This window comes from Elephas maximus, chromosome 19 (assembly GCF_024166365.1).
Source record: "Elephas maximus indicus isolate mEleMax1 chromosome 19, mEleMax1 primary haplotype, whole genome shotgun sequence".
Taxonomy (NCBI): domain Eukaryota; kingdom Metazoa; phylum Chordata; class Mammalia; order Proboscidea; family Elephantidae; genus Elephas; species Elephas maximus.
The window spans coordinates 79382502-79410489 of record NC_064837.1 but is presented as its reverse complement, the minus strand read 5'-3'; the positions used below and the strand labels follow the sequence as shown (position 1 = coordinate 79410489).

At 39.9% G+C, this 27988-nt stretch overlaps 1 protein-coding gene and 1 non-coding gene across 3 annotated transcripts; both read left to right on the top strand.

The window, feature by feature from the left end:
- The first annotated feature begins 2156 nt into the window (after positions 1–2156).
- On the top strand, positions 2157–2263 carry LOC126063430 (U6 spliceosomal RNA). The gene has a single exon (XR_007514370.1). It is a non-coding gene; the product is annotated as a U6 spliceosomal RNA (small nuclear RNA).
- Positions 2264–10353: 8090 nt separating this feature from the next.
- Positions 10354–20756, top strand: MRPL15 (mitochondrial ribosomal protein L15). Of its 2 annotated transcripts, XM_049860450.1 has the most exons (6): positions 10354–10531; positions 11414–11568; positions 12916–13081; positions 15281–15404; positions 17139–17284; positions 20245–20503. In XM_049860450.1, the coding sequence occupies exons 1-6, from the start codon at positions 10424–10426 to the stop codon at positions 20398–20400; spliced, it is 855 nt and encodes a 284-aa protein (XP_049716407.1). In that variant the 5' UTR covers positions 10354–10423; the 3' UTR covers positions 20401–20503. The 2 variants fall into 2 exon arrangements, with proteins under 2 accessions (XP_049716407.1, XP_049716406.1); XM_049860449.1 differs by lacking the exon at positions 17139–17284 and having other exon boundaries at positions 20245–20756.
- The last annotated feature ends 7232 nt before the right edge of the window (positions 20757–27988 follow it).

The window sequence follows — 27988 nt, the reverse complement described above, 5'->3', positions numbered from 1 at the left end:
GTTCTTCTGGGCTCAGGTTGGTAGAGGTCTGTTATTTCATTCTAATTTCATTGTTTTGTGGTTAGAAACCATATTTTGTATGATTTGAATCCTTTTACATTTAATGAGACTTGGTTTGTGGCCCATCGTATGGTCTATTTTTGTAAATGTTTCAGTTGTACTTGAAAAGTACGCATTATCTGCTAGAGTAGTTTGATAGAGTTCTTCAGGTCTTCTGGCCTTACTGATTTTTTTCTATCAATTATTGTGAGAACTGTAATAGTGGATTTGCCTATTTATTCTTTTAGTTCTATCATTTAAAAATATATTTTGAAGCTCTGTTATTAAGTGCATACATATTTAGTATTGTCCTCCTTTTCTATACAATCTGACAATCTCTACGTTTAATTGGTGTGTTTAGACCATTTACATTTGATGTAATTATTAAGGTTAGATTTAATCTACCATTTGCTATTTATCACATTTCTTCTTTGTGCTCCGCCTTTTTTTCCCACCATCTTTTGGATTGAGTATATTTTATGACTCCATTTTATCTCCTTTATTTGCTTATTATCTGTACTTCTTTGCATCATTTATTTAGATGCTGCTTTTGGGTTTATAGTACAGATCTTTAACTTATTAGAGTTTACTTTCTGATATTACTCTTCACGTATAGTAGAAGATCATTACAATAGTTTACATGATTTTCCGTTTCCTGAATTTTGTGCTACTGTCATACATTTTATTTCTAGGTATATTAGAAACCAAACTCGTTGCATTTGAGTTGATTCTGACTCATACAGATCCTACAGGACAGAGTCAAATTGTCCCATAGTGTTTCCAAGGCTGTAGCAGACTAGCATATCTTTCTCCCACAGAGAAGCTGCTCAATTCAAACTGCCGACCTTTCAGTTAGCAGCCAGGTGCTTAACCACTGCACCACGAGGGCACCTTTCTATGTATATTAAAACCGAAACCAAACCCATTGCCGTTGAGTCAATTCCAGCTCAGAGTGACCCTATAGAACAGAGAATTGCCCCATACAGTTTCCAAGAAGCAGCTGATGGATTCAAACTGCTGACCTTTTGGTCAGCAGCCAAGTTCTTAACCACTGTGTCACCAGGGCTCCTCTATGTATATTAAAAAGCATTGCCATTGAGTCAATTTGAGTGACCATGTAGGATAGAGTAGAACTGCCCCATAGGGTTTCCAAGGAGTGGCTGGTAGATTCAAACTGCCAACCTCTTGGTTAGGAGCTGAGCTCTTATCCACTGTGCAACCAGGGCTCCCTATGTGTACTAAGGACAATAATACATTGATCCTATTTTTTTTCTTTAAACAGTCAATTATTTCTTAAAGACATTTAAAAATTAGAAAAAAGTATACCATATTTAAACACATATTTGCCATTTTCAGGGTTCTTTATTCCTTCAGATGTATCCTGATTTACAGCTGGCATAATTTTTGTCTGCCTGGAGTTTTTTTTTTTTTTTTTTTTAACATTTCCTATGATGATGTTCGTCTGGTGATGAATTCTTCAAACTTTTTAAAGTGTAAATTAGTATTTATTTCATTTTCTTTTTTAAAACATATTTTCATGGTATATAGAATTCTAGGTGACCATTTTTTTTCTATCTGTACATTAAAGATGTTCCATTGTCTTTTTGCTTTCATTGTTTTCAATAAGAAGTCTATTGTCTTTCTTACCTTTGTTCCAATCTACATGTGTCTTTCTTCTCTGGCTGGTTTTAAAGTTTTTCTTTATCACTGGATTTTAAGTTATTTGATTATGACGTGCATTGGCATGGTTTTCTTTATACATCTTCTGCTTGGGGTTCATTGATCTTCTTGGAAATGTAAGCTTATAATTTTCATTACATTTGAAAAAATTTTAGCATATATGTACATATATAATCTCATTTCCCCTCTTCTTTCTGAGAATCCAACTACACTTATATTAGGCTGCTGGTCCCACAGCTCACTTTTTTTTTTTTCCTGTTCTGTTCACTTTTTTTAAAGTCTTTACTCTGTTTCATTTTGGATGATTTATTATGTCAAGTTTATTAATCTTCTGTTCTGCAGTGTCTAATCTGTTGATAATCTCATCCAGATTGTTTTTCTTCTCAGAACTTTTTCCTTCTCTAGCTCTATTTGCCTTTTAAAAAAATATCTTTCATGTGCTCGCTTCAGCAGTGCATATACTAAAATTGGAACGATACAGAGAAGATTAGCATGGCCCCTGCACAAGGATGACATGCAAATTTGTGAAACGTTGCATATTTTTACTGGATTTGTAAACTTTCACTTAAAGTGCAATAAAAATCATTAAAAAAAAAATCTTTCGTGACTGTCCTTAACATGCTTATCCTTCTGTGTGGTTTTACATATGGACTATATATTAGCTGTTTTAACATTCTGGCCAACTAATTCTATCACCTCTGTCATTTCTGAGTCTGTCTATACTGATTGATGTGTCTTTTCATTATATGTCTTATTTTCTGCCTGATTTTTGCATGCTTGGTAATTTTTTATTTAATACTATATATTGTGAATTTTACCCTGTTGAATGTTGGAGTTTTTGTTTTAAAGAATATTTTGTGGCTTTGTTTTTGGGTGCAGTTACTTGTAATCGATTGGATGTTTTTGAAGGTTGCTTTATATTGTGTTAGGTGGGTCAACTATAGCCTCTAATCTGGACTGATTTGGTCCCACTACTGACTCAATATTTTTGTGAGAATGCCCCTTGTGTTGGGAGACCTTTTTATTCTGGCTGATGGGGACATATGATGTGTGAGCTCTGGAGATGGTCCTGCATGAATCTTTCTGTTGGTCTTTTACTGCCTTAGCATTTTCCTCACACACATGCACTGATCAGTACTCCTCTGGAGCTTTCCCCATGCAGCTCTCTCTTCTCTCATACTCGGCTCCATAAATTATAGTGAGTTTTTTTTTGTATGAACTCTGAATTCTGTCTCCTCAACTGAGGGAGACTGGGCTCTGCTTGGGTACCCTCTCTTTGCATGTAGCCTGAAATTCCCACCAAGCAGTAAGCTGGGGCATTAATATGGTTCACCTCATTATTTTCCTTCTCTCAGAGATCACTTTCACTGCCTGTTGTCTAAAATCTGAAAACCATTGTGTCATTTATTTTGCCTACTTAGTTTTTCATGGCAAAAGGATAAATCCGTTTTTTTACTCCATCATGGTTGGAAGCAAAAAATCTCAGAAATACTATATATTTTAAATGGATTGGAAGTAGGGTCTGTACAGATGTAATCAAGTTGAGATTATACTTGATTAGGGTGGGCCCTAATCCAATAACTGATGTCCTTATAAAAAGAGGGAAATTTCGACACAGGAACACACAGGGAGAAAGCCAGGTGAAAATGGAGGCAGAGATCAGAGCAATGTTTTTACAAGCCATGGAACATCAAGAATTGCTGGCAACCACCAGAAGCTAGGAGAGAGAGGCATGGAACAGATTCTCTCTAGAGCCTTCAGAAGAAACCAATCCTGCAGACACCTTGATTTCAGCCTTCTAGCCTGAAAAAAATGTGACAAAAGAAATTGCTGTTGTTTTAAGCCACCCAATTTGTGTTAGGTACGGCAACCCTAGGAAACTAATGCAACTAATATACACATATGTAGCAAAAGTTTAAAGAAATGCATGGGCAGCAAAAATTTCAAATCCAGAATATTGGTTATTTCTGGGGAAGCTTGGAGAAAGAGAAATGTGATTAAGTGTGAAAAGGGGCCTACTTGTATATATGTATATATGGAGTCCACTGGAGTGGTGAAGTGGAAACCTGGTGGTGTAGTGGTTAAGTGCTACAGCTGATAACCAAAAGGTCAGTAGTTCAAATCCACCAGGCACTTCTTGGAAACCCTATGGGGCAGTTCTACTCTGTCCTATAGGGTCACTATGAGTTGGAATTGACTTGAAGGCAACAGGTTTTTTTTTTTTTTTTTTTTTTTGGTGGTGAAGTGGTTAAGAGCTCAGGCTTCTAACCAAAAGGTCAGCAGTTTAAATCTACCAGCCATTCCTATGGGGCAGTTCTACCGTGTCCTATAGGGTCGCGGTGAGTCGGAATCGACTTGAAGGCACAAAACAATAGTATATATGTAATATTTTACTTTATAAACTGGGTGGTGGGCATATAGGTATTCAGTTTATATTTAGTTATATGATATATTTAATATCAGGCCTGATTCCAAATAGAACAAAAGATGAAATATTTTTAAAACACTAGAATAAAAAAACATGCATGTTGTAGTAGTATATTGGTTGAACATTTTACTTCCTCTTTCAAATATGTGTGCAATACATAATAATCTTGAAATTAAAACCATCACCCATAAAATCAGTGAGACAGTCCTAGGCCCATTTCTTTGATTTTTGCTCTGAGAAGTTGATATGGAGAATATTCATACCGCCAGACTTTTTTACCTTTAGAAAAGTTCAGGCAGCTTAACTGAGGCTAGAAAAATTGGAAATTGGAAACCTGACTAGGAAAAATGAAGTAACATTCTAAGGACTCATTCTTCCAGCTCTGTAAAATAGTAGGAAATAATTTCCTCAGTTTTAGAGGAATGGGATAGCAGCAAAACTTGTGGGTGTGAAGGATTGTGGTAGTCATTAACAATGTTTTCCAGTTATTTTCTGTGTTTCAGGACATGGTAGGATTACACTTCCCAGCCCCTTTTTGGTGAGGTCATGTGGTTAGTTCTGGTCAATGGGTTGTGAGCAGAAGAGACAAGTGTCACTTCCAGGCTAGAGCCTTTCATTCATTGTACCCTCCAGAATCCTCTTTCCATTTGTCATAGCAACCAGCAAGTTTTCTGATGGTGGCTGCCCTCAGCCTGGGTCCTAGATTTAGACAGATATGGAGCAGAGCTCCCAGCTGATCCATGATGGGCACATAGTGTAAGTGAGGAATAAACCTTTTCTTAGAAAGCACTAAAAGTCCCTTTGTATCATTCAGCTCAATAGTCCCTTCAGAGAGGCACTCAGTCTATAAAAGACCCCCACAAGCATCAGTCACTTTCTAACACATCCCTCTGCTTAATTGTCTTCTTGGTACTGCTTACTCATGACATTTATTGTTTATTGTCTGTCTCCCCCTTCTAAAACAGAAAGATTCATGAGAACAGAAAACTTAACCTACTTCATTCACTAGTCTCCCCCAGCACTTTGAAGATGGAGACACAGGCAGGAATCAGAACAGACAGACCCTTATAGGTCATAGTAGGAAGTTTGAAAGTACAACTTGAAGTTCCTGAAGGGCAGTTAGGCTCTGACTAATTTAGGAGAATGGACTGGAAGGGAACAGTCATGGGGCTGAAAGCAGACACATCAATCAGTGGACTGTTGATATGGAGGGACAGTGGGTAGAGGGGTTTTTTTAATTTGTTTTTGGTCTTGGTTTTTAAGATGAGTGATATTAGAGTATGTTTATATGCTGATGGCAACATCCAGCAGAGGAGACACTGATAATGCAGAATGGAAGGAATAATCAAAGCAACAAAATCTTTACACAGGTAAGAAGGTTGGGAGTCCAGATCACAGGTGGAAAGACTGATCTTTGACAGAGACACATTCTTCACTTTAATAGTAGAGGAGGAATGCAGTTATAGGAAGGATTGTAGATTTAGTGTGGGATGTCAAGGGAGTTCCTTATCTCATGGCTTTTATTTTCTACAGTATAAGAGAAAATCTTTAGTTGAGGGAGACAGAAGGTACAAAAGTCATCCTGGGGGGTGAAAAAGTAAATTTTCCAGAAAGCTAGAATTGGATGACCAACTTGAGTTTTGTGATCATGAATTTAAAGAAAGCTGGTCAGGCCAGTTATTTGTAGCCAGTAAAAAGGGAAACACTGAAAATGCTAGAGAGTAAATACAGCAATTATTTTAGCTTCTTATTCACACTAAATGGTCATCTAAAGTGTATATATATATTATAATCCATGACAATGTTAAAGACAAGATACAGCTAACAGAAATTGAAAAGTAGAAGTGGCACAAAAGTATGAGAGGGTAGGCGTGCCAGTATCTTCATCTTACACAGGGGAGTCAGTGTATGTTTCAAAAATTGAAAACCCAAGATATAAATGTTTAAAGTACTTTAAGTTATGCTATCTATATTACAAAGTTTACCAGAAGATAACTAAAATGCTAGGAAATAGTTTAAATGATCCAAGTCTTTATTATAATAAAAGAGAATATATAATATCAAAGTAGGTAAAACAATTAGTGACCAGAAATGTCTTATTCATTGATATACAGGCAATCATCAGAAGCAATAAAAAGAAAGTTAAAAGTGATTGCATATGAGGATTGGAACTGGAAAACGGGATAGGAGAAAACTGTTTCTTATTATAGGCTCTTCTGTACTATTTGATTTTTTTTTAATAACGTGTAACATGTGCATTTCTACACTTTAATAAAATCTAAAAAATAACAGCTCTTTGGGCTGGACCTTTAAGCCAGGTCCAGCTCTTGGTAAAACTGTTGTTGTTTTGTGCCATTGGGTCAGTTCCAACTCACAGCAACCCTGCGCACAACAACTGAAACCCTGCCCGGTCCTGCGCCGTCCTCACAGCAGTTGCTATGTTTCAGCCCGTTGTTGCAGCCACTGTGTCAATCCATCCCACTGAGGGGCTTCCTCTTTTTCGCTGACCCTCTACTTTACCAAGCATGATGTTCTTCTCCAGGGACTACACCCTCCTGATAACATGTCTTGCCATCCTTGCTTCTAAGGAATATCCTGGCTGTATTTCTTCTAAGACAGATTTGTTCATTCTTCACGGTATATTCAATATTCTTTGCCAACGCCATAATTCAAATGCATCAATTCTTCTTTGATCTTCCTTATTCATTGTTTTCTACTTACCTGAAGTTTATAAACGTTTTATATCACCATCATCATTACACAATATTTATTAAGCACCCACATGCTTGGTGTATTAAACCCTGCTTAAATCAAGAAGACCTACTTGTGTAGTATTTACCTCAACAACTATTTAAGGCCCATCCTTATTCTAGTCCCAGCTAATAGTCACTAATGAATCATTACATGAAAAGAATTAAATGAACCTGGTAAAGATAAAATGCACGTAGTTTTATCAAGGTGACATATCCGGCACCTTTCCATGCTCTCCTCACAGCCCTGTCTCTGAAGGGATAAGTAAACCAGCCAGTTTCCATCCAGTCAGTTCTGCCTCATGGTGATCCCATGTGTGTCAGAGTAGAACTGTACTCCAAAGGGTTTTCAATGGCTGTGATTTTTTTCAGAAATAAATTGCTAGGCCTTTCTTCTGAGGTACCTCCGGGCGGGCCTGAACCTCCAGCCTGTGAGTTAACAGCCGAGCACTTAACCATTTGTACCACTCAGGGACCCTTGGCTGTTAAACGAAAGATTGGAAGTTTGAGTCCACTCAGGTGCCTCAGAAGAAAGACCTGGTGATCTACTTCCCAAAAAGCAGCCATTGAAAACACTCCGGAGCACAGTTCTGCGCTAACACACATGGCGTTGTCAGGAGTTGGCATCAACTGCAGGGCAACTGGTAGGGAGAGGTGGGGCACGAACATTTGGGAGTATGTGAGAGAGGCCTTCCCAAGGCACCTCATATTGTAGCACCTGTATCAAGTTCATTTAATTCTTTTCATGTAACAATTCAGGAGTGACTACTAACTGGGGCTGGGATCAGGATGGCCCTTAAGGAGTTGTTGTTGAGGTAAATATTTTATTACAGGTAGGTTTTCTTGAGTTAAGCAGGCTTTAGCACAACACCTCAAGCATGTGGGTGCTTGATAAATATTATTGTGTGATGATGATGTAAAACTTCTACAGACTTAAGGAGAGGATTGCTGACTTATTCACAGACCCGCTTAATTTACATTCTTATGACACAGATGAAACTCATTATTGTGACAATTTTACATGCTTGATCGACTGCTGGATACGGGATAAACAAATCCACAGCCTATAATTAACAGCAAATAATTATCTCCATTATTATTATTTTTTAATATCCACCAGTAATACAACTTATATAACAAAGTGTTTACTTCCAAGAAGTGCAGTGTGTTATATTCCCTGTATCTCATTTATTAAACCTTTCCCATGGGAAAAATATATATTGGTACTAACACACCCAGAAGTCCATTACTTAATGTAAACAATAATTTTCTAAGTACAGAAAAAAAAAATTGTGCATCTCTCTGTAGATTAGTGCATATTTTCCAATTATTTCTCGCAATTTTCCATCCAGGGGTATGAAATATCCAACAAAGATGATGAAATCTATTGAATGGAAAACTTTTCTAGGCAAGAACTCACTTATATTTCTCCCTTCTAAATATCTTTTGTACTTCTAAGTAGAATCTGGAAATTGCCTTTATATCATCCTATAGAATTCATGTATTTTTCTTGTATTTGTGCTATTAAGTCTACAAGAGGCATACCTTTTTTTAAGTTTTTAAAAATATTCAACTTTGGAGACCCTCCCCTCCTAGATTTCAAACAACTAGAGGGCAAGATTGTTTGATTCATCCAAGTACATTTCTCAGTAACTAGTTCAGTGTCTTGCTCATAAATATCAATTTAGTAGAGGAACACAACTTTTTCTTCCTGTAATTTTACACTTCACTTAAAATAACTTCAAAAGGTTCAAATAAACATAGAAACATCTGCGCTCCAAAAATTTAATTTTTCCCTTCATTATTTGTGATCACTAGTAATCACCAGGAACAGCTCTCCAGCAAGACAGTGAAATAGCAATAGAACACTAAAACAAAGAAGAAAAAGAAAGGAACAGTCTTTTTTTAATATTTAAATCACTTGAGACCAATTAAAAAAAAAAAAGAGAAAGAAGCTGGTATTTTTGGAGTAAAAACTATTATGTATTTTTGGATGCAGATAAAAAATATTACTTTTATAATAGACCAAACCCAACTCATTGCGTTCAGTTGATTTTGACTCCTAGCGACCCTCTAGGACAGAGTAGAACTGCTCCGTAGGGCTTCCAAGGAGCAGCAGATGGATTTGAACTGCTGACCTTTTGGTTAGCAGCCTCAACTCTTAACCACTGCACCACCAGGAGACTGTAAATTTGAAACCTGGCTCTGCCACTTGCTGGTTGTGATGACGCCGTCAACTAATAAGTTCCTGTCAAGCAGACTAGCAAACTGAAGTCAGCCAGGTGCAGCACTGAAAGAACAGAGAGGTTTATTCACAGTTTGCAAACTGGGAAGCAGGTAGGGTCTCACGACCTAAGGCTGCCAGCTCCGTGAACCAGGGCAGATTTATTCCTTTTATAGGGAGTAACATACATATTCATGAACAGTGAGGGGAGGATCTTCAGACCTGCAATGCGTGTGCGGTCCGCATAATTTTAGTTAATGAGTTTTTGAGCAAGGCTCAAACTATTGCCCAAAAACTATTGCCCACAGCCCTAAAAAAATGGTGATGGCTCGCTACTGCCACCCCAGGAAGGTCATAAAAAAAAAAAATAGCCAGTAAATTCAAAGTCAGTGCATCTGCTTCTCGGCCTCCTGCCTGGAGAAAAAAGAAACTTGGCGATTCAACCAATCATGGTGAAGTGCAGTAAAAGTTGTTACAAAAATGTAGCAAGAGTAGACTTTTCTGAAAAACAAACATTATGGGATGGTTAATAACTTTTCATGACTGCCTGCCTCAGTGAGCGTATGGGCAAGCTGCTTAATGTCTGAATCCATTAAAAAGGTGGTAACAAAACCTACCTCTCCAAGCGGTTTAGTTTGGATAAGCCAAATAAGGCAAACTGAACAGTGTGGGGCATATACAAAGTGCTCAAATGGTCCCTATCACTACTGCTACCAAGTGAATAACTCAGTGCCTCAGTCAAAGCACTACAGGTGAATGCGGATAAAATTCAGGGTTTGAATCTTATTCAAATGTTGGTTATGAGCGGGCATTTTAATAGCAGGACTGTATTCTTTCCTCACGGTGTATCACAGCCAAGTTCAAATGCTAGTAATTTACCGCTTACAGTATTTTACTCGGGGCTCACCACTGAGCTCGGAGAAGTCACTGCTTCACACGGCCCAAATGTAAGACAAAATATTCAAGGCTAAACACAGACCAAATACTCTCTAACACACAGCATTTTCAACGCGTGCTTTTGCTGTGGCATGAGAGAACGTGTTCCGTTCAGGATATTGAACGGCAGCCAAAAGTCAGAGCATGATTTTTCCAAATTTTTATCCCAAAGGGCAGTGCAGCACCAAAACTCGCAGACTTTGAGACGTCACCGCCGCGTTTCAACGTTCCCAGCGCACCTCTGCGGCAAAGCGCGTGGCGGGCTGCTGTGCGGCAGGGGGGGTGCAGCGGCCGTAAAGCGCGGCCCGGAGGCCACGTGGGCTCGGCTTCCGCTCCGCTGCCCTTGGGGGTTCTCGGCCCGGGATCATGGCGGGCCCGGTGCAGGGCGGCGGGGCGAGGGCCCTGGACCTGCTGCGAGCCCTGCCGCGAGTTAGCCTGGCCAACTTGCAGCCGAATCCCGGCTCCAGGAAACCGGTAAATGTCTGGTGGCGGTGCGGGAGCTCGGGGGATCTGTGCTGTCGAAGCGGCTCTTCGCCCTTCCCTCCTCGTTGCCGAGAATTCCCGTCCTGGAGGAGCGTTGGGGATGAACCTGGGTCGGGGAACCCGTGTTCTTCTCCACTGCGCAGAGGAAAATCCATGTGGTCCCAGCTTTTGAAAAAGACTTAAAAGCACCAATATGTTAGGGCGGATGAGCAAACTGGCAGAAAGTACGAAATGACTGCCTTCTTCAAAATCGGGTTTAAAATGAAATGCTTTCGCTGTGTATCTTTATGTTCATTGGAAAGACCTGAAATGATATAATACGTTAGATTTATCTTCTGCGGCTCACCGAGTACAGCTAAAAAAGTTGATAGTTGATGTATTTTCATCTTCACAGATTCAGTTCAATGCTTTTGTGAAGTGACTGGAAGTAAATTAAAATTACTTTCTTTATAAGTCACTCTTCGAATAAAATATGTGGATGGCAAGTTTTTACAGTTGATTCCAATTTTTTTTCTTTTTTGGATGTTACGTAAACTTTCGTGTGGATGTTTAATTCTAGAGTTTTTTTTTTTTTCAACTTCAGCCAGTCTGTAAAGTCTATTTCCCAATCCCATCCATTCAACTTTGCCTTTGAAACACAGCGTGGCATTGGTAATGAGAATTAGCTACAGTGCAGAGGGAAAGATCCTAATGTAGAATGTGCTGATATGTGAAGACGTAGAAAAGTGCCCTGCACAGTAGTACATGCCTAGTCAGCACTGGTCGTTTGGATGAATGAATGACATAACAACAGCAACAAAGTACAGTAAAGAGGCGAAATGCAGTTTTAAAAAATGTGTCTGTAGATCTTAAAATTCCCTTCTTTCCTTGTAGGAGAGAAGACCAAGAGGTCAGAGAAGAGGTAGAAAGTGTGGCAGAGGCCATAAAGGAGAAAGGCAGAGAGGAACCCGTCCTCGGCTGGGCTTTGAGGGAGGCCAGACTCCATTTTATATCCGAATCCCAAAATACGGGTTTAATGAAGGACATAGGTAAGGTTTCTTTACTTTGTAAGATAGAAACTCCTAATTTTCACTGAGAATCACCTAAAAAATAACTTGGTAGAAATTTAAGTTGACTTTGAAGCAAACATTTGCTAATGTTTTTCTGGATAGTATTATTTTCTTACCTCATGGTGTATCAGCAGCCAAGTTCAAATGTTCATAACTTAACTGTTCACATTATTTTATTCTGGACTCCCCATTGAGCTCAGAGAAGACATGGCCTGACATGGACTGCTGTCTCTAAGACAAAATATTCAAGGCCAAACGTGGGCTAACAAAATATTCTCTAACATACTTGGTAATGAAAATTAGCTTGGGTTATGGTGGTTGGTTAGTTGATGTTAAGTCAGTTCCACCTTACGGCAACCCCACGTGTGCAGAGTAGACTGCTCCATGGGGTTTTCAAAGCTGTGACATTTGGAAGCAGATTTCCAGGCCTGTCTTCTGAGGTGCCTCTGGGTAGGTTTGAACCACCAACCTTTTGGCTGGTCATCAAGCACTTAATTGTTCATGCCACCCAGGGACTTCTTAGGCTAGAGTAGTGGAAGAGAAAGCTTCAACTTTGCACTCGGATCTGCAAAATGAAGAGAATAATACCTATTCTTGTGATTGGAGAATTAGCAATAATATACATATAAAATATATTGTTTATTGTACTCAGCCAATAACTCATAACTACCATTGTTACGTTGAGCTCCGTTAACATATAACTCAGTAAGTGAGTGAAGTAAATGCTTAGAGAGGGAATTGTTTTTTGTAAAACAAAGGAAGTACTGGCTGTGTTTCATTACTAATGTTATTAAGCAGTGTTACATGTTTTGTCGTACTCAGGAGCCCTGATGGAAACCCTGGTGACGTAGTGGTTAAGTGCTACGGCTGCTAACCAAAGGGTCGGCAGTTCAAATCCGCCAGGTGCTCCTTGGAAACTCTATGGGGCAGTTCTACTCTGTGCTATAGGGTCGCTATGAGTCAGAACCGACTCGACGGCACTGGGTTTGGTGGAGCCCTGATGGTGCCGTGGTTAAACGCTTGGCTGCTAACTGAAGGGTCAGCAGTTCAAGCCCCCCAGCCATTTTCAGGAAAAAGATGTGGCAGTCTGCTTCTGTAAAGATTACAGCCTTGGAAACCCTATGAGGCAGTTCTCCTCTGTCCTGTAGGGTTGCTATGAGTTGGTATCGACTCCATGGCAGTGGGTGTGGTTTAGAGGTTGTACTCAGAGGGCTTTATTCTGTTGAAGTACTGAGGGAAAACACGGGACAAAACTTTGAGTTGATTTGGAGCAGTGACAGGAAGATTGATTTGACTGAGTTTTCTGACTTTTTTCTTGTTTGGTAGCTTCAGACACCAGTATCAGCCCTTGAGTCTCAATAGACTGCAGTATCTTATTGACTTGGGTCGAGTTGATCCCACTCAACCTATTGACTTAACCCAGCTTGTCAGTGGGAGAGGTGTGACCATCCAGCCACTTAAAAGGGATTATGGTGTCCAGCTAGTAGAGGAGGTAAGTGTGAAATGGATCTTTTGGGATAACATAGAAGGATATTTGTAGGTTCAGTATAATCAGCACTTTCTGTACACCCTTTATTTTTATCCCTTTGAGTTGTCATCACCATTACATAGTGGTAGCATGCATTACTCCCAGGTGTGGTTTTGGAAAGCCAGGCTCACTCTCATCTGTAGTAGCCCATCCCTCTGCCTGGCATGCTCTACTCCTGTATGTCCATGTGGCTGGTTCCTTCACTTTATTTGGTTCTCTGCTTAAATATTATCATATCAGGAGGGTCATTTTTCTTTTGATATCCTTTCATAAAAGAGCATCACTATCCCCACCCTACCCCACCCCAGGCACATTCTGTCTTATCTATCCAAGGCATTTTTTTTTTTTGGCTGTATTTCAACACCTGATGTTTATTAGCAAGTTATTCATTTATTTCTCATTGTTTCCCTCACTAGAATATAAGCTCCTTGAGGGCAAGTACTTTGGTTTATTGCTGTATTTTCTCAATATTGGAAATATTGGCACATGGTAGCCACTCAGTAAATATTTATGGACAAAAGGAACGAATCAAATTTTAATTGCAGGTAAAAAGTTTGCTACTGATAGGAGTTGACCAAGAGTTTCATAAGCAAATAAACCTTTATACAATTACTCCTGTTTTTTATGTGTAAATAATAGAACTGTGTAGGTGACTTACTGTCCACTAGAGGGAAACTTGTTTATAGGAAAGCCTTTTAGATTCCTTGGAACAAATCAGCCTATGGATAAAAAGCTGTCTAAATAAAAGAATTTGGAAAGAGAATAACAATTATAGGAATAACGCCAGTATTCTACTGCAGTGGTCACAGGCAGGAAATACACATGTACATTAACACCTGGAAAAATATATGAATTCATCAGCAGTTAAATTGTACATCCAAACAGCCTCTGTAAGCGTCTAACTATTAAACTAACAAAAATAATCCTTAAAACTCTAAACCAAGGCAGTGGTTGAATAAATATAATTATACATCCTTTATAGCCCTGTAAATTGGTTTACTTTTTCTGGATTTCAGATTTGCAGTAAAAAGTGGTTAATAAGACTTTCAGTTCTTTGGCACAGAATTACCAATTTGGGAATATATGTTGTAAAGGAAGAACAAAACAAAAGCAACTTAACTGATACGAAGTCATTTTTGAAATGCTACTTATAGTACTGAAAACACTGGAATTAATGCTCAGAATGGGAAGATGGTGAGGCAACCTATGGAATAGTGATTAAGAATATGGCAACACTCTATTTTCTTGAATCGGAGGTCCTCTTGGTTTGGAGCCAATTTTTTTCAGCCGTAGCAAAATAGTGAAAAATTTCTATTGCTACAAAAAGAATGGTGATCCCCCTGCCTTTTTATTTTTATCAAAATCTATTTTGAAGTACAGAAAAATGTAACACATCCTGACTAATGTGACCAAATCAGAACTTTAAAAAGTTCAGTACTACATTTTCTAGCATTGACTCTTCTGGGGAAAGATAGGTTAATTTTTTGTCAATGTAGAGGCTGTAATAAAGTCAGTAGTTACTGAAAAGTGAACTTCTGATGTCCTCTTCTGCCTTTTTCCCTGAGAGGGCTGACGCCTCCAGGGCTCAGATACGATTGTCAGATATTCTGTGTTTTTGCCAGCTCTAGCCTCCTCCTCCACCTTTTTAGCTCCCTGATGGCCTCTCGTTTAGGGATGAGTAAGATTAGTTTTTATCTGTGTCACACAGCATAGTGTTGTGGTTAAGAACTCACAGACTGTGACTCAACTCCCTGGGCTCGAATCCTTGCTTTGTGACCTCAGGCATGCTACTTAGCCTTTCCGTGCTCCAGTGTCCTCTTGTACAAAGTTGGGATAGCAGTAATACCTATCATAGGCTTCTTACGAGGACTAGACAGTTTACTGTTTATGAAGCGCTTGGATTGGGCGCTGACATACATGTCCACGAAATAAGATGAAAATGCAGTCATTCCTACTGGGAATGAAAATTGGTTGAACAAGGTGGCCTAAATAAGATGTAAAACATTTGATAGAACCTCAAAGCAGGGGGATTTAAAGTAGGAATTACTGTTACATGGTAGGCACTTTAGAAGAGAAAGCACTGTTCCAAAAAAGATGCTTATGGAGTTCATTTAACTTTTAGCCTAGCTGCGTACTAACAGACTTTGTGTTGACCTTTTACAGGGTGCTGATGCCTTCACAGCTAAAGTTAATATTGAGGTGCAGTTGGCTTCAGAACTGGCCATCGCTGCAATTGAAAAAAATGGCGGTGTTGTTACTACCGCCTTCTACGATCCCAGAAGTCTGGGTAAGCTTGTGATGCAGCCATTTTCTTCTCTCCCTCTTTGTCTCATCCTGGCTGCTGCTTTCTAATTATTGAGTGAATAGCAGATGTTGTAGTTACTTTTGATCCCATCTGTCACATGGGTCATGTAGCTGACAGATGTGACCGGGCAATAAAGACTCGCAGCCCCTCCCCTGAGCTTCAGACCCTCAGCTGCCTGCCAGCTTGGTGTCTCCACTGGCCTGTCTGGTGGTGTCTCACACTTAGAATGGCTGAAATTCTGTGTTGTTCTTTTTATCTCACTCAGCTCTTTTTGAAATCTTCCCCATCTAAGTGTATTGTAGCTCCATTTCCTGGGTTTTTTGGTCAAAAATTTGGAGTCATCTTGACTTTTTCCTTGACACCCTAATAAATCCTATGAGCTTTGTCTTCAAAATATGTCCAGGCTCCAGCAGCTTTTGATTATCTCCAACTGTTGCTAGCCCAGCCCAACCGCCAGCCTCTGTCACCTGCCCCTCTGCATCTGCTCTTGCCTACAGTGTAATGACATAGCAGAGCGTCCCTTTAAAGCTTACACTGTCACTTCTCTGCACGAAATCTCCAACGTGTCCGTCGTCGCCTACAAAGTCATGTGTGCTCTGTGCTGCCTCTTACCTCTCCGACTCCTCCTCCCTCTGCTCATGCAGACCCATTTTTGGTCACCTGCCCCACCTCCCTCCACACTTGATGCCCTCCCCTCAGACCTTTACCTGCACTCTTCTCTGCCTGGAGGACCCCTCCACCCAGAATCCCCATGGCCCTTGGCCCTGCTCTTCCAGGCCTCTGCTTAAACCAGCCCTTGTTAATGAGCTGTTTCCTGCCTGTCTTAAGTAAGAGAACATACACACACAAATAGCGCACACACCCTAGCACCACATACACAAACACCACACACGAACACCATATGTGGGAATACCATAGACACGAATAGCACATACACAAGTGTCACGCACACATACAAAAAACACAGGCATGGGCAGCACACACACAAATAGTGCACATGAACACCACACACACATACACACAAACATCCACAGACACCACACATGCAGTCACTTCCTGACGCCGTGCCCTGGGCGGGGTTTGCCTTTGACAGTTGTCACAGCTGACAAAGTATAATTTCGTTTCTCTTTCATGCTCTTTATCTCCCATACCTCATGATGGTAGGATCTTTTTGTTCACTGTTGTGTTTCTAGCACGTAGAACAGTGCTCGAGGTTTCTTAGAGGCTCACTTAAAAGTTGTTGAATGAACTGGATATTTGAAGGTACAGAGACTCAAATCAAAGGGAACTTGTTGATTAAATGCTTTCACAGAGAGTTCTTTGATGCTTTTACATTCAAGTAGAAGTTAACAATTTCCTGACTAATGGCTCAATTAGACCATTCCTGTAAAATAAGTACATAAGAGGGAATTTGGAAAACTTTTGTAGCGTATGTATGTGAAGAGCTTGAAACAAATAACTACCATTTCATTTTCCTCAAAATTGAAAGCTTTGTAAAAATACTCAACAAGATAATTCTCATCTCCCTCTTGTCATTATATATGAGCTTTTCTTATTTTGGTCCATCACTCGTATTTTTTAGAATGATCTGCCTCAAATATGAAAATGAGTATTTTCCTTTAAAACAATTAGAGACATTTGAAAGACTTTTTGGCATCAGTAGAATGTTTTCAGTCAGTGTTAGCACAAAATGTGACATAGGTGTTTTCCTCACAGACAGGGCCATCGGCAGCCGTAAGCAGGCATCCCAGGTGGCCTCGTCAGCCTGTGGTTCGTATGCTGGTGGCACTCCCCGATACCTCTGTGTCTTCCCTGAAGTCTTCTCATTAAAAAGCAATAAAACAAGCCTACTCCTGGCGGCTGTGAGTCAGAATAAACTGGAGGGCAATGGGTTTGGTCTGCTTTGGTTTACTCCTGGTCTCAGCGTTCAGTAATAATTTTTTCTCCAAATAATTTATTTGGTTATAATTTGGCTTCCCAAGTTATAAAGATTTTTTTTCTTTTTTTTTATTGTACTTTCGATGAAGTTTTACAGAACAAACTAGTTTCTCATCAGACGGTTAGTACACATATTATTCTATGACATTGGTTAACAACCCCACTACATGTCAGCACTCTCCCTTCTCAAAATTGCGTTACCTATTACCATCTTCCCTGTTCCCTCCTGCCTTCCAGTCCCTGCCTCAGGGCTGGTGTGCCCCTTTAGTCTTGTTCCATGGGCCTGTTCAGCCTTTGGCTGAAGGGTGAACCTCAGGAGTGACCTCATTACTGAGCTGAAAGGGTGTCCGGGGGCCATACTCTCAGGGTTTCCCCAGTCTCTGTCAGGCTAGCAAGTCTGGTCTTTCTTTTTGGGGTTAGAATTTTGTTGTACATTTTTCTCCAGCTCTGTTTAGGACCCTCTATTGTGATCCCTGTCAGAGCAGTCAGCGGTGATAGCCGGGCACCCTCTAGTTGCACTAGACTCAGTCTGGTGGAGGCCGTGGTAGATACGGTCCATTAGTCCTTTGGACTAATCTTTCCCTTGTATCTTTACTTTTCTTCAGTCTTCCTTGTTCTAGAAGGGGTGAGACCAGTGGAGTATCTTAGATGGCTGTTCACAGGCTTTTAAGACCCCAGACGCTACTCACCAAAGTAGAACGTAGAACATTTTCTTTAGAAACTGTTATGCCAGTTGAGCTAGATATTCCCTGAGACCATGATCCTCAAAGCCTTCAGCCCAGCAGTTCGGTCCCTCAGGGTGTTTGGATGTGTTTTAAAAAATTTCTAACGCACATTTTTGTTAAGAGTAGAAAGAAAGAATCCTCTTTTTTTTTTTCGCGAACCCTCTGGAAAAGTTTATTGAGTTAGATTTTTAAGGTTTAAAATGAGCCGTATTTTCTTTTGAGGAAGGGTTGCTACATATCCTTTTGATGAGAAGGCCTTCATCATGGCTCATAATGCCTTACTTATCCTGTATTCTTGTATGACAGGCAGCTGTAAGTACATGCTCCAGGTTTATTAGAACTTTGAATGGCTATAGCCAGTGTGCTTTAGACTTAAAAGAATTTGGGGGTGGGTAGGGGCATCTGGTTCACTTGGTGGCTGTGGGCTGATGCTTACAATGTCATGTGGAACCGGGATTGTCTTCCTATGAGGTTATTCCTTTATGCTTTGCTTACTGTACCCTGCCAGTTGCTGTCAAATCACTTCTGGCTCATGGCAGCCCTGTGTGTGTCAGAGTAGAACTGTGCTCCATAGGGTTTTCAATGGCTGATTTTTTGGGGAGGTAGATTGCGAGGCTTTTCTTGTGAGGTATTTGTGGGTAGACTTGAACCTCTAACTTTTCAGTTAGCAACTGAGTGTGTTAACCGTTTGCACCACCCTAGGACTTCGTACACTGCATAATTTCTTAGAAGTTTTTTTAGGGGAAGGGATAGGGTATCTTAAATGTTTTATAAACTTTTTTCTTAAACTGATTGAAAAGATAATTTCTTGATGAGTTAAGACCATCAAATCAGACATCGAATACGTAGTTACTCCCTGTAGTAGGTGAGGTATGGAGGATCATTCATCCATGGTGTTCACTGGTTTAGGTGGCTCTGCTTTTGTAATCCTTGGTCCTGACTCTTACTAAATGTGCAGTGTCTAGTTCTCATTTCTGTTTGTGGCCTGCCTGGAGCACCCTCCCCTTTCTATTGTCATTACTCATTTGCTCTGTGTTGGGTTACTACTGGAAAGCCAAATGTATTAGAGTTGTATAAAACAACTGCCAGATTCTACTGTTCAGCAAATATTTATTCATTGGCTGGTGTTTGCCAGACCCAGTTGTAGGAGATAGAGAGACAGTGGTGCGTGCAAAAGAGTCAGCAGTCCTTTCCTTCGCAAAGCTTGTATTTTGGTGGATGATAGTAAACATGTATTGACCTGATTGTGTAAATGTGTGATGTATTGCGTGGATTAAATCAGATCAACTTCATAACTGCCCTACCAGGTATGTATGATTATTTTCAGGCTCTCAGTAAGTCTTTAATACTTCAGTACAGCTATGGTTATGGTTGCATTGCTAACCCTTGGTAAGTAGGGTGTCACTGTATTCATGCAATTGTGTTTGTCACTGTTTTCTAAAATATCTAAAGGCCCTGTGGCATCTGTGATATTTATGCATAGGCGTTTTCTCCCTGCCTCACCTTTCTCATATCTGCACTTCAAAGCACATGTTTCAGATTTTTTTTTTTTTTTTAAGTTTCAAAAAATAAATCTGAACTGGGATTCTCCAGTGTTCTTTAAAGACACTGTGTGTGTAGTTGTTGCTTGGTTTCATTTACTGATTCTTTGCCTGCTATTAAGAGGATTGAGTGTAGTAACTGTGGTATTCTGGGGACCTCAGTGCTTGTGCGTAATTATCTAAACAGGTCAGACCCATGCTAGGGTTCTAAGTCTTCCTGGCTGTTTGACTTGCATTGTGGAGACTTCAGGGTTCAATTTTAAGGTTTTCTATCAGTGGTGTGGCCTACAGTCTCCATGGGGGCCCGTCTTGTTCTAAACGTACCTCAGCCTGTACGTCATGAAAATGTTTTGTTTTTAAACATGGAGCTTAAATACAGTGTTACCTATGTTTAGAAATTTCACTAATCATTGGTAACCCAGGAGTAACTATGACTTTGAAGATGCAAACTATTAAAAACAAAGCTTCTTCTATTTGCTTACTTAAGACAAGTCTATTTAGTAAAAAACTTCTTGAAGTAGAGTTCTGATCTTGGTAATATTTAAAAACGAAAAATTAAAAAAACCTGTAACCGTTTTTATGTACATAGCCAATATTTGCATCTCTTCTTATTTTTAGAAATTTTGTGCAAACCTGTCTTATTCTTTCTGCGGGGAAAACCTATTCCAAAGCGAATGCTTCCCCCTGAAGCACTGGTGCCATATTATACCGATGCAAGGAATCGTGGTTACCTGGCGGATCCTGCCAAATTTCCTGAAGCGAGACTTGAACTAGCCAAGAAGTATGGTTATATTTTACCTGATATCACAAAAGATGAACTCTTCAAAATGCTCAGCGCTCGAAAGGATCCACGGCAGATCTTCTTTGGTCTTGCGCCAGGCTGGGTGGTGAATATGACTGACAAGAAAGTCCTGAAGCCCACAGATGAGAATCTCATCAAGTACTACAGCTCATGAGCACCCCCTCCAAGGGAACAGTGCTGTTAGAGAATGATGGCAAGGGATGGGTGTGTTCGTATTTCTCATGGACGTCTCTAATGTCTAATTCTGCAGATGTTGATGTTAGTTTTCAGTGTAATCATGTCTCCTTTGTTTTTATCTAAAATTAGAATAAAAATGCGATAAGCAAGAAACTGAATCTGCATGGGTTCTATCTTAATTAACGGTACAAACACCCTGGTAGTTTGACCAAAATGGCTTTTATGTCTTCCTCTGCTTGACTAAACTTTAGTTAGGCTTCCTTTTGACCCTAGACCGCTGACCATCCGCTTACCCCAGCCAGACACCAAACCAGAGAATTCCTTAGCTCCCCCTCCTTCACCTCATCCCTTATGGAATCCAGGGCGCTGGATCACAGAAAAAAAGAAAACATTCATAGTTGAATGACCTGTATTGCAAACTTAGTAACATACCCATCCAATCAATAAAACCCCCTTAATATTTTTCAGTATTTGCCACTAGCCCACCCAAGCCCTTAAGAACTCTGCTGTCTTGTTTCAGCAGAGTTGAGCCCAGACTTAGTTCTAGTCTGATCTCCTCTATTGCAATTAACATTTTGGGGGGGGGGGGGGTTGGGGGGGAGCAGAAATCCTTGCCTGTTTTAGCATTGTTGGGTGCAATTTTTCTTGGGCATCTGTGGAAAGAAGATTATAATTGGAGTATTTCTAGTCAGATCTTGTCATCTGTGCCTTGTCTTATTACTGTTGCAAATTGTTATGGACATGTGAGTAAAATGGGACTGGTTGTAAGGGCTGGTAGGCCAGGGCTTGAGCAGTTACTAATGCACTGGTGGCCCCTTCTAATCAGCAACCCAAGGGAAATGCTGCCACCCATTGCCAAGATGGTAAGCTCCAACTCAGGGAGAGTAAGAGTAAAGTTTAAGACTTTTTAAGTCAGGTGGATAGCTTCTAAGTATGATATTAGCCAGAAAAATAGATAATTAGAGACAAATTTCAAGTGAATTCATTTTCCAACTCTGATAAGAGTGGATGATAATGGTTAAGCCATTAACAATTTTTTTTTATAATTTTTTGTTGTGAGTATACACAGCAGAACATAACGAAATCAACAGTTGCTGCACGTACAGTTCAGTGACATTGATTACATTCTTGGAGTTGTGCAACCATTCCCACCCTTTTTCCATGTTTTTCCTCCCACATTATAAATTCACTGCCCTCTAAGTTTCCTATCCAATCTTTCAAGCTGCTGTTGTCAATTTGATCCCGTATAGATAGATCTTAAAAGATCACAATGCTCAATATTTGAGTATAATGTATAGAAGAGAAATGAGAGGTTGCAAAGCAGATAGATTGCAAAGAACAGTGCCCAGCTATAAAGGAAATGGGTTTTTCTTGACTTACAATGAGTCACTAAGTTTGTCAGGAGTGTAAAATTTTTTTTAAGTCACTGCTGGAAAAAAAACCAAAGAGCTTTCAATTATTGTAAAAATAGTTGATTCTTACCTACTAAAAATTAAACACTTATGTGGATCAAAAGTGTGAAAAAAGAGCCTGCAGCCTGAAAAAAAGTTTTGACAATGACATATCTGACAAGGGACTAATTTCTAAAATTTATAGAAAATAACATGTCAACAACAAAACAGTCCAAGTAAAAAATAGGCAAAGGACATGAACAGACACTTCACTGAAGAAGACATTCAGGGTGCTAACAAACACATGAAGATATGCTCGCGATCACTAGCCATTAGATGCAAATCAAAACAACAAGGAGATATTACCTCACCCCAGCAGTAATGCAATGATCAAAAAAACAAAACTGATGAGGGCATGGGGAGTTTGGAACTCTCATATACTACTGGTGGGATTGTGAAATGGTACAACCACTGTGAAAATGGTATGGTGCTTTCTCAAAAAGCTAGAAAAAGACCAGACTTGTCTGACAAAGACTAGAGAAACCCTGAGAGAATGGCTCCTGGACACCCCTTTACCTCAGTAATGAAGTCACTCCTGAGGTTCACCCTTCAGCCAAAAATTAGGCCCATAAAATGAAATGAGACTAAATGGGTACAGCAGCCCAGGGGCAAGGATGAGAAGGCAGGAGGGTTCAGGAAAGCTGGTAATCAGGAACCTAAGATTGAGAAGGGGAGTGCTGACATGTGGGATTGGCAACCAATGTCATAAAACAATACATATATTATTTAATGAGAAGCTAGGTTGCTAAAATCAAAATCAATTCAACAATGAGTTTGGTTTTTTTTTCTTTTTGGTTTAGTTTGCTCTGTAAACCTCCATCTAAAGTGCAATTATATTAAAAAAAAAAAAAAGATACCATATGATCCACAATCCCACTACTAGCTATATATTCTAGAGAAATAAGAGATGTGGCATGGATAGATCCATGCACAACTGTGTTTGTCACAGCATTATTCACAATAGCAAAAAGATGGAAACAACCTGAATGTCCACCAGTGGATGAATGCATAAACAAACTGGTATGTACAAACAATGGAATACTACGCAATGTTAAAGAATAACAACCTGCAAAACATTTTGCAACATGGATGAACCTTGAGGACATTATGCTGGGTGAAATAAGGCAATCACATAAGGGCAAATATTGCATGAGACCACTATTACAAAAAGGCAAGAAAAGGTTTACACACAGAAACATTCTTTGATGGTTGCCAGGGAGGGTGAAAAAAAGTAGGGGAGGGAAAATCACTAAGTAGATAAACCAAAAACCGAACCCAGTGCTGTCGAATCGATTCCGACTCATACTAACTAGATGTAGGCCCATATTAACTTGGGTGAAGGGAAAGGCAATACACAATAAGGAGGGTGTCAGCACAACATGACCAAGGCAAAGGAAGATACTGGGAGGTATGCAAGAGTAAAAGGCAACAATGGTAAATACTATTATATACACAATCCTCTAATAATTGTAATAATAATGTACAAGTGGGTACATAGGTAGATATGCAGGCTAAACAGATGTGGGGTGGTGTATGGGAGTACTCCCATGAGCATTATATAGGTTTTGACAGAGGATATTTCTACATACATGTTTGTATGTGCTGGAAGACATCCATGTATGCAGTAGAGCACTCAAGGGGTACAGTTTTGAAAAGGAGCCATAACCAGACACTTTGAAGGACTGAGTCACTGGGCTTGAGGGCTAAGGACCATAGTCTTGGTGACACCTAGATCAATCATAGTAACATAGTCCATAAAGACAATGTTCTACATCCTACTTTGGTGAGTAGCAACTAGGGTCTTAAAAACTTGTGAGTGGCCATCTAAGATACAACTACTGGTCTCTTCCCTTCTGGAGCAAATGAGAATGGAGAAAATCAAAGACTCAAGGAACCAATTAGTCCAAAGGACTAATGGAGCACACGAACCACAGCCTCCACTAGCCTGAGACCAGAAGAACTAGATGGTGCCTAGTTACCACTACTGGTTGCTCTGATCAGGATCACAAGAGAAGGTCCTGGACACAGTGGGAGAAAAATGTAGAACAAAATTCAAATTCATAAAAAGACCAAACTTACTGGTCTGATAGAGACTGGTGGAACCCCTGAGACTATGACCCTTAGACACCCTTCAAACCTGGAACTAACTCATTCCCAGAGATCACCTTTCAGCCTATACAATAGACAGGCCTATAAAGTGAACAGTAACATCAGTGAGGAACATGTTCCTCAATAATCAACCATACGAGGCCAAAAGGGCAGCATTTGCCCAAAAACAAAGTTCAGAAGGTAGGAAGGAGCACTAAAAATGGGTGAGTAGAAATGGGGAACCCAAGGAGGAAATGGGTAGAGTGCTGTCACGTTGCAACTAATGTCATGAAACAAAATGTGTTTAAATTGTTGAATGGGAAACTAATTTGCTTTGTAAACTTTCATCCAAACCACAATAAAATGTTAAAAAAAAAAAAAAAAGTTTATTCTTGTTTTGACAAGTGTATAATACTGAAGTGTAAAAAGTAAGAAGGAAAAGTGCATATTCTGTCACTGTTGCGTGTCCCTGAACTACTTCCCAGAGGTAATCAAACCACTGTTTGGGGTCTTTTTTCTTTTTAAATCAAAACAGAATATACTTTGGACACTGTTCTGAACTTGCTTTTTAAATCTAATATACTTTGGAGACACTTTTTCTGACTACTTTCTATTAGGGCATTGTCTTAGTTATCTAGTGCTGCTATATCAGAAATCCCACAAGAGGATGGCTTTAACAAAGAAATTTATTCTCTCGTAGTCTGGGAGGCTAGACATCAGAATTTATGGTGCCAACTCCAGGGGAAGACTTTCTGTGTCACCTGTGGGGAAGGTCCTTGTTATCAATCATCCCCTGGTCTAGGAGCTTCTCAGTGCAGGGACCCTAGGTCCAAAGGATGCACTCTACTCCTGGCTCTTCTTGCCTGATGGTAATGAGATCCCCCTCCTCTCCGCTGGCTTCTCTCTTTTATATCTCAAAAGAGACTGACTCAAGATGCACCCTAACATTGTAGATTGTGTCCCGCCTCATTAACATCAAAGAGGTCAGGATTTACAACACATAGGATGATCACATCAGATGACAAAATGGTGGACAACCACACAATGCTGGGAATCATGGCCTAGCCAAGTTGACCCACATTTTAGGGGGACACAATTCAAACCATAATAAGCATTTAAACGGTGGTCCATTATTCTTAAACCATTTGAAATGGAATCCATTAGAGAAGTCACTTCACCTTCCTTCAACTATGAAAGAATACAGTGACATTCTTCTAGAACGTTTGTGTAAAATGACCAATAAAGTCTCTTTCAGCTCTAATACCATGATGACAAAGACATTGCTTAGGCTGAGGAAAACTTTGTTATCAGCCTATTTGCATAGAAATGAACTTCCTTAAATTTAAACAGAACCCAAGAGGTACCATTTTTTGAGTATCAGAATATGCTGGCCTTGCTCTAGGTATGTTATTCCTTGCCTTATTTATGCTGCTCGTTTTTCTTTTGTTATTTTGTTCACAATTGTACTTTTGGAGGGACTGGTACTGCTTCAACAGGAAAAGTTCTTAATCTGAAATGAGGGAGGAAGTGAGTCACCTGAAGGTAGTCAACTCAGGCAACTGTGTGTCTTGGAGCCTCAGGACATACTCTTGAGGGATTAGACTTCCTCTCCCCCTCTATGCACAATGACTAAGTTACCCCGAGCAGCCATTTTAGTTGAAAACAACAGACAGGCACACACAGGCTGATATATGGACTTGCTCAGTCGTGGTTGTCTTAGGTGGCCTACAGGTGACAGGAAATGGGGATGGAATGATAAAGGGAAGAATGAAAACAGGAAACAGATGTCTGGTGACGTGTAATGCTCGGACAGTACTGAACTCCCCGGGCCTGGGCTTAGTCACAAACAGCTGTATCCTGGTCTAAATATTATAATCTTGCAGATAATTCTTAGCCAAAACAGGCACGTTCCACAATACAGCCGTTCTGTTTTACAAAAGTAGTTCTTAAATCCCTGTATAGCAGGGGGCAACCCTGGACTTGGCGCTGGTGTACTGTTGTTGGTCTCCTGCCATTTACAAAGCTAATGGGAAAGACTGAATTGTCAGATAGCAGCTTGCTCTTAAGAATTCACATCGCTTGGAAATTTAAGTATAAAAGCAAGAAGGCTGAATTCCAGATCTGAGCCCTTTCCTGGCATGCAGCTTCAGCCTGTTGTCAAGATAAGTGGCCTGTTTGTGTCCATGACCAGAAAAATTGGAATTAGTATGCCTTAAAAAAAAAAAAAATTTTTTTTTTTTTTTTTTAGCTCCTCAGATAAATAATTACTATAGACTTCCCGTTTATTGAATTTCTGGGTTTTTTCTTTTTAAAAAAATGTTACTTTGTATTCTTTGGAAAATAGAGTGTCTTCAATATGAGAAAAAATGTCAAATAGCAGCAGTATAACCCAACTTAGTTTGCATTAGAATAAAGTGTGGTCTCTAATGTTAGTTTTTAAAGATCCTGGAAAAACTGTCTTTCTAGGTGTTTGCTGGAGAGCCACGGCATAATGGAAACAGCACAGTCTTCTAGTCTCCAGACCTGGCTTTGCATCTAGGCTCCAAGAGTAGCTTTATGACCTTGGATAAATCGTTTACCCTCTGTGTGCTCAGCTGTCTCCATGTGTCAAATGGGGGTAATAGTGGCTACCTTGCTCTATAAAGAGCCCTGGTAGCATAATGGTTAAGCACTCGGCTGCTAACTGAAAGGTTGGCGGTTTGAACCTACCCAGGGAGAAAGACCTGGCGATCTGGTCCCATGAAGGTTACAGCCTAGGTAATGCTGTGGGGCAGTTCTACTTTGTTACATGAGGTTGCAGGAGTTGAAAATCTACCCAACAGGATGTAGCAACACCAGCAACCTCACGTTATGTTTGGGAGGACTCAGTGAGGTAATCTGTGCAGGGACATGAAGCCTAGAGAACCACTTGAGAGCATTTTGCTTGGGCTTAAACCCCGGTATTGACTTTGTGGCCCTGGGTGAGTTATTTAACCTCTCTGTGCCTCAGTTTCCTCATCTAGAAAATGGGATAATGATAGATGCTAACATATTTGGTTATTATAAGAATTGGAAGAAGTCTGTATTTGTAAAGCACTTATGACAGCACTTGGCACTATAACAAGTGCCTCTCCAAGTGCTGGTGAATTAAGCGTCCTTCATAGTCCCTTTTATGTGGTAGCAGTTCTATAAATATTATTTTCTTTTCTCTTTAAGATTTTCATATAGTCTGTAGTCAGACTTTAAGATTATGCTGTTGTTAGTTGCTGTTGAATCAGCTCTGACTCACGGCGACCTCATGTGTAATGGAACAAAACATTGCCTGGTCCTCTACCATCTTCTTGATTATTGGTAGGTTTCAGTCCATTGTTGCAGCTATTTTGATAATCTGTCCTATTGAGGGGTTCTCTCATTTTCACTGACCCTCTTCTTTACCGGACTTGATGTCCTTTTCTATCGCTTAGTCTTTCCTGATGTGAGAACAAAAATCATATTAAGCTAATAATAGAAATTCATTGAAGTTTATTGAATATACGATTTGCAAATTGGGGTAACATTTTGACTAGACAGCCCACTTACCTGGAAAATATATTGAAATTGAGAGTAAAAAAATTAAAATGACAAATGTTACCTGATTCTAAAAGTTCTATATATCAAAGAAAATGTTGTCAAGTGACAATATGTACCCTGTTTAAAATGAAAGCAAAAAGATTTATCGAGAGCAAAGGCAGCTTGAGCCGGGGATACGTTGGATCTCACAAAGTGAAAACGCGCACTCCAAAAGCCGCAGTCACTCAGGCATAGTTATAGGGTTGAATTAGGAACTTAGCTTATAATATTCTAATTGGTAGGTGAGCAACCAGTA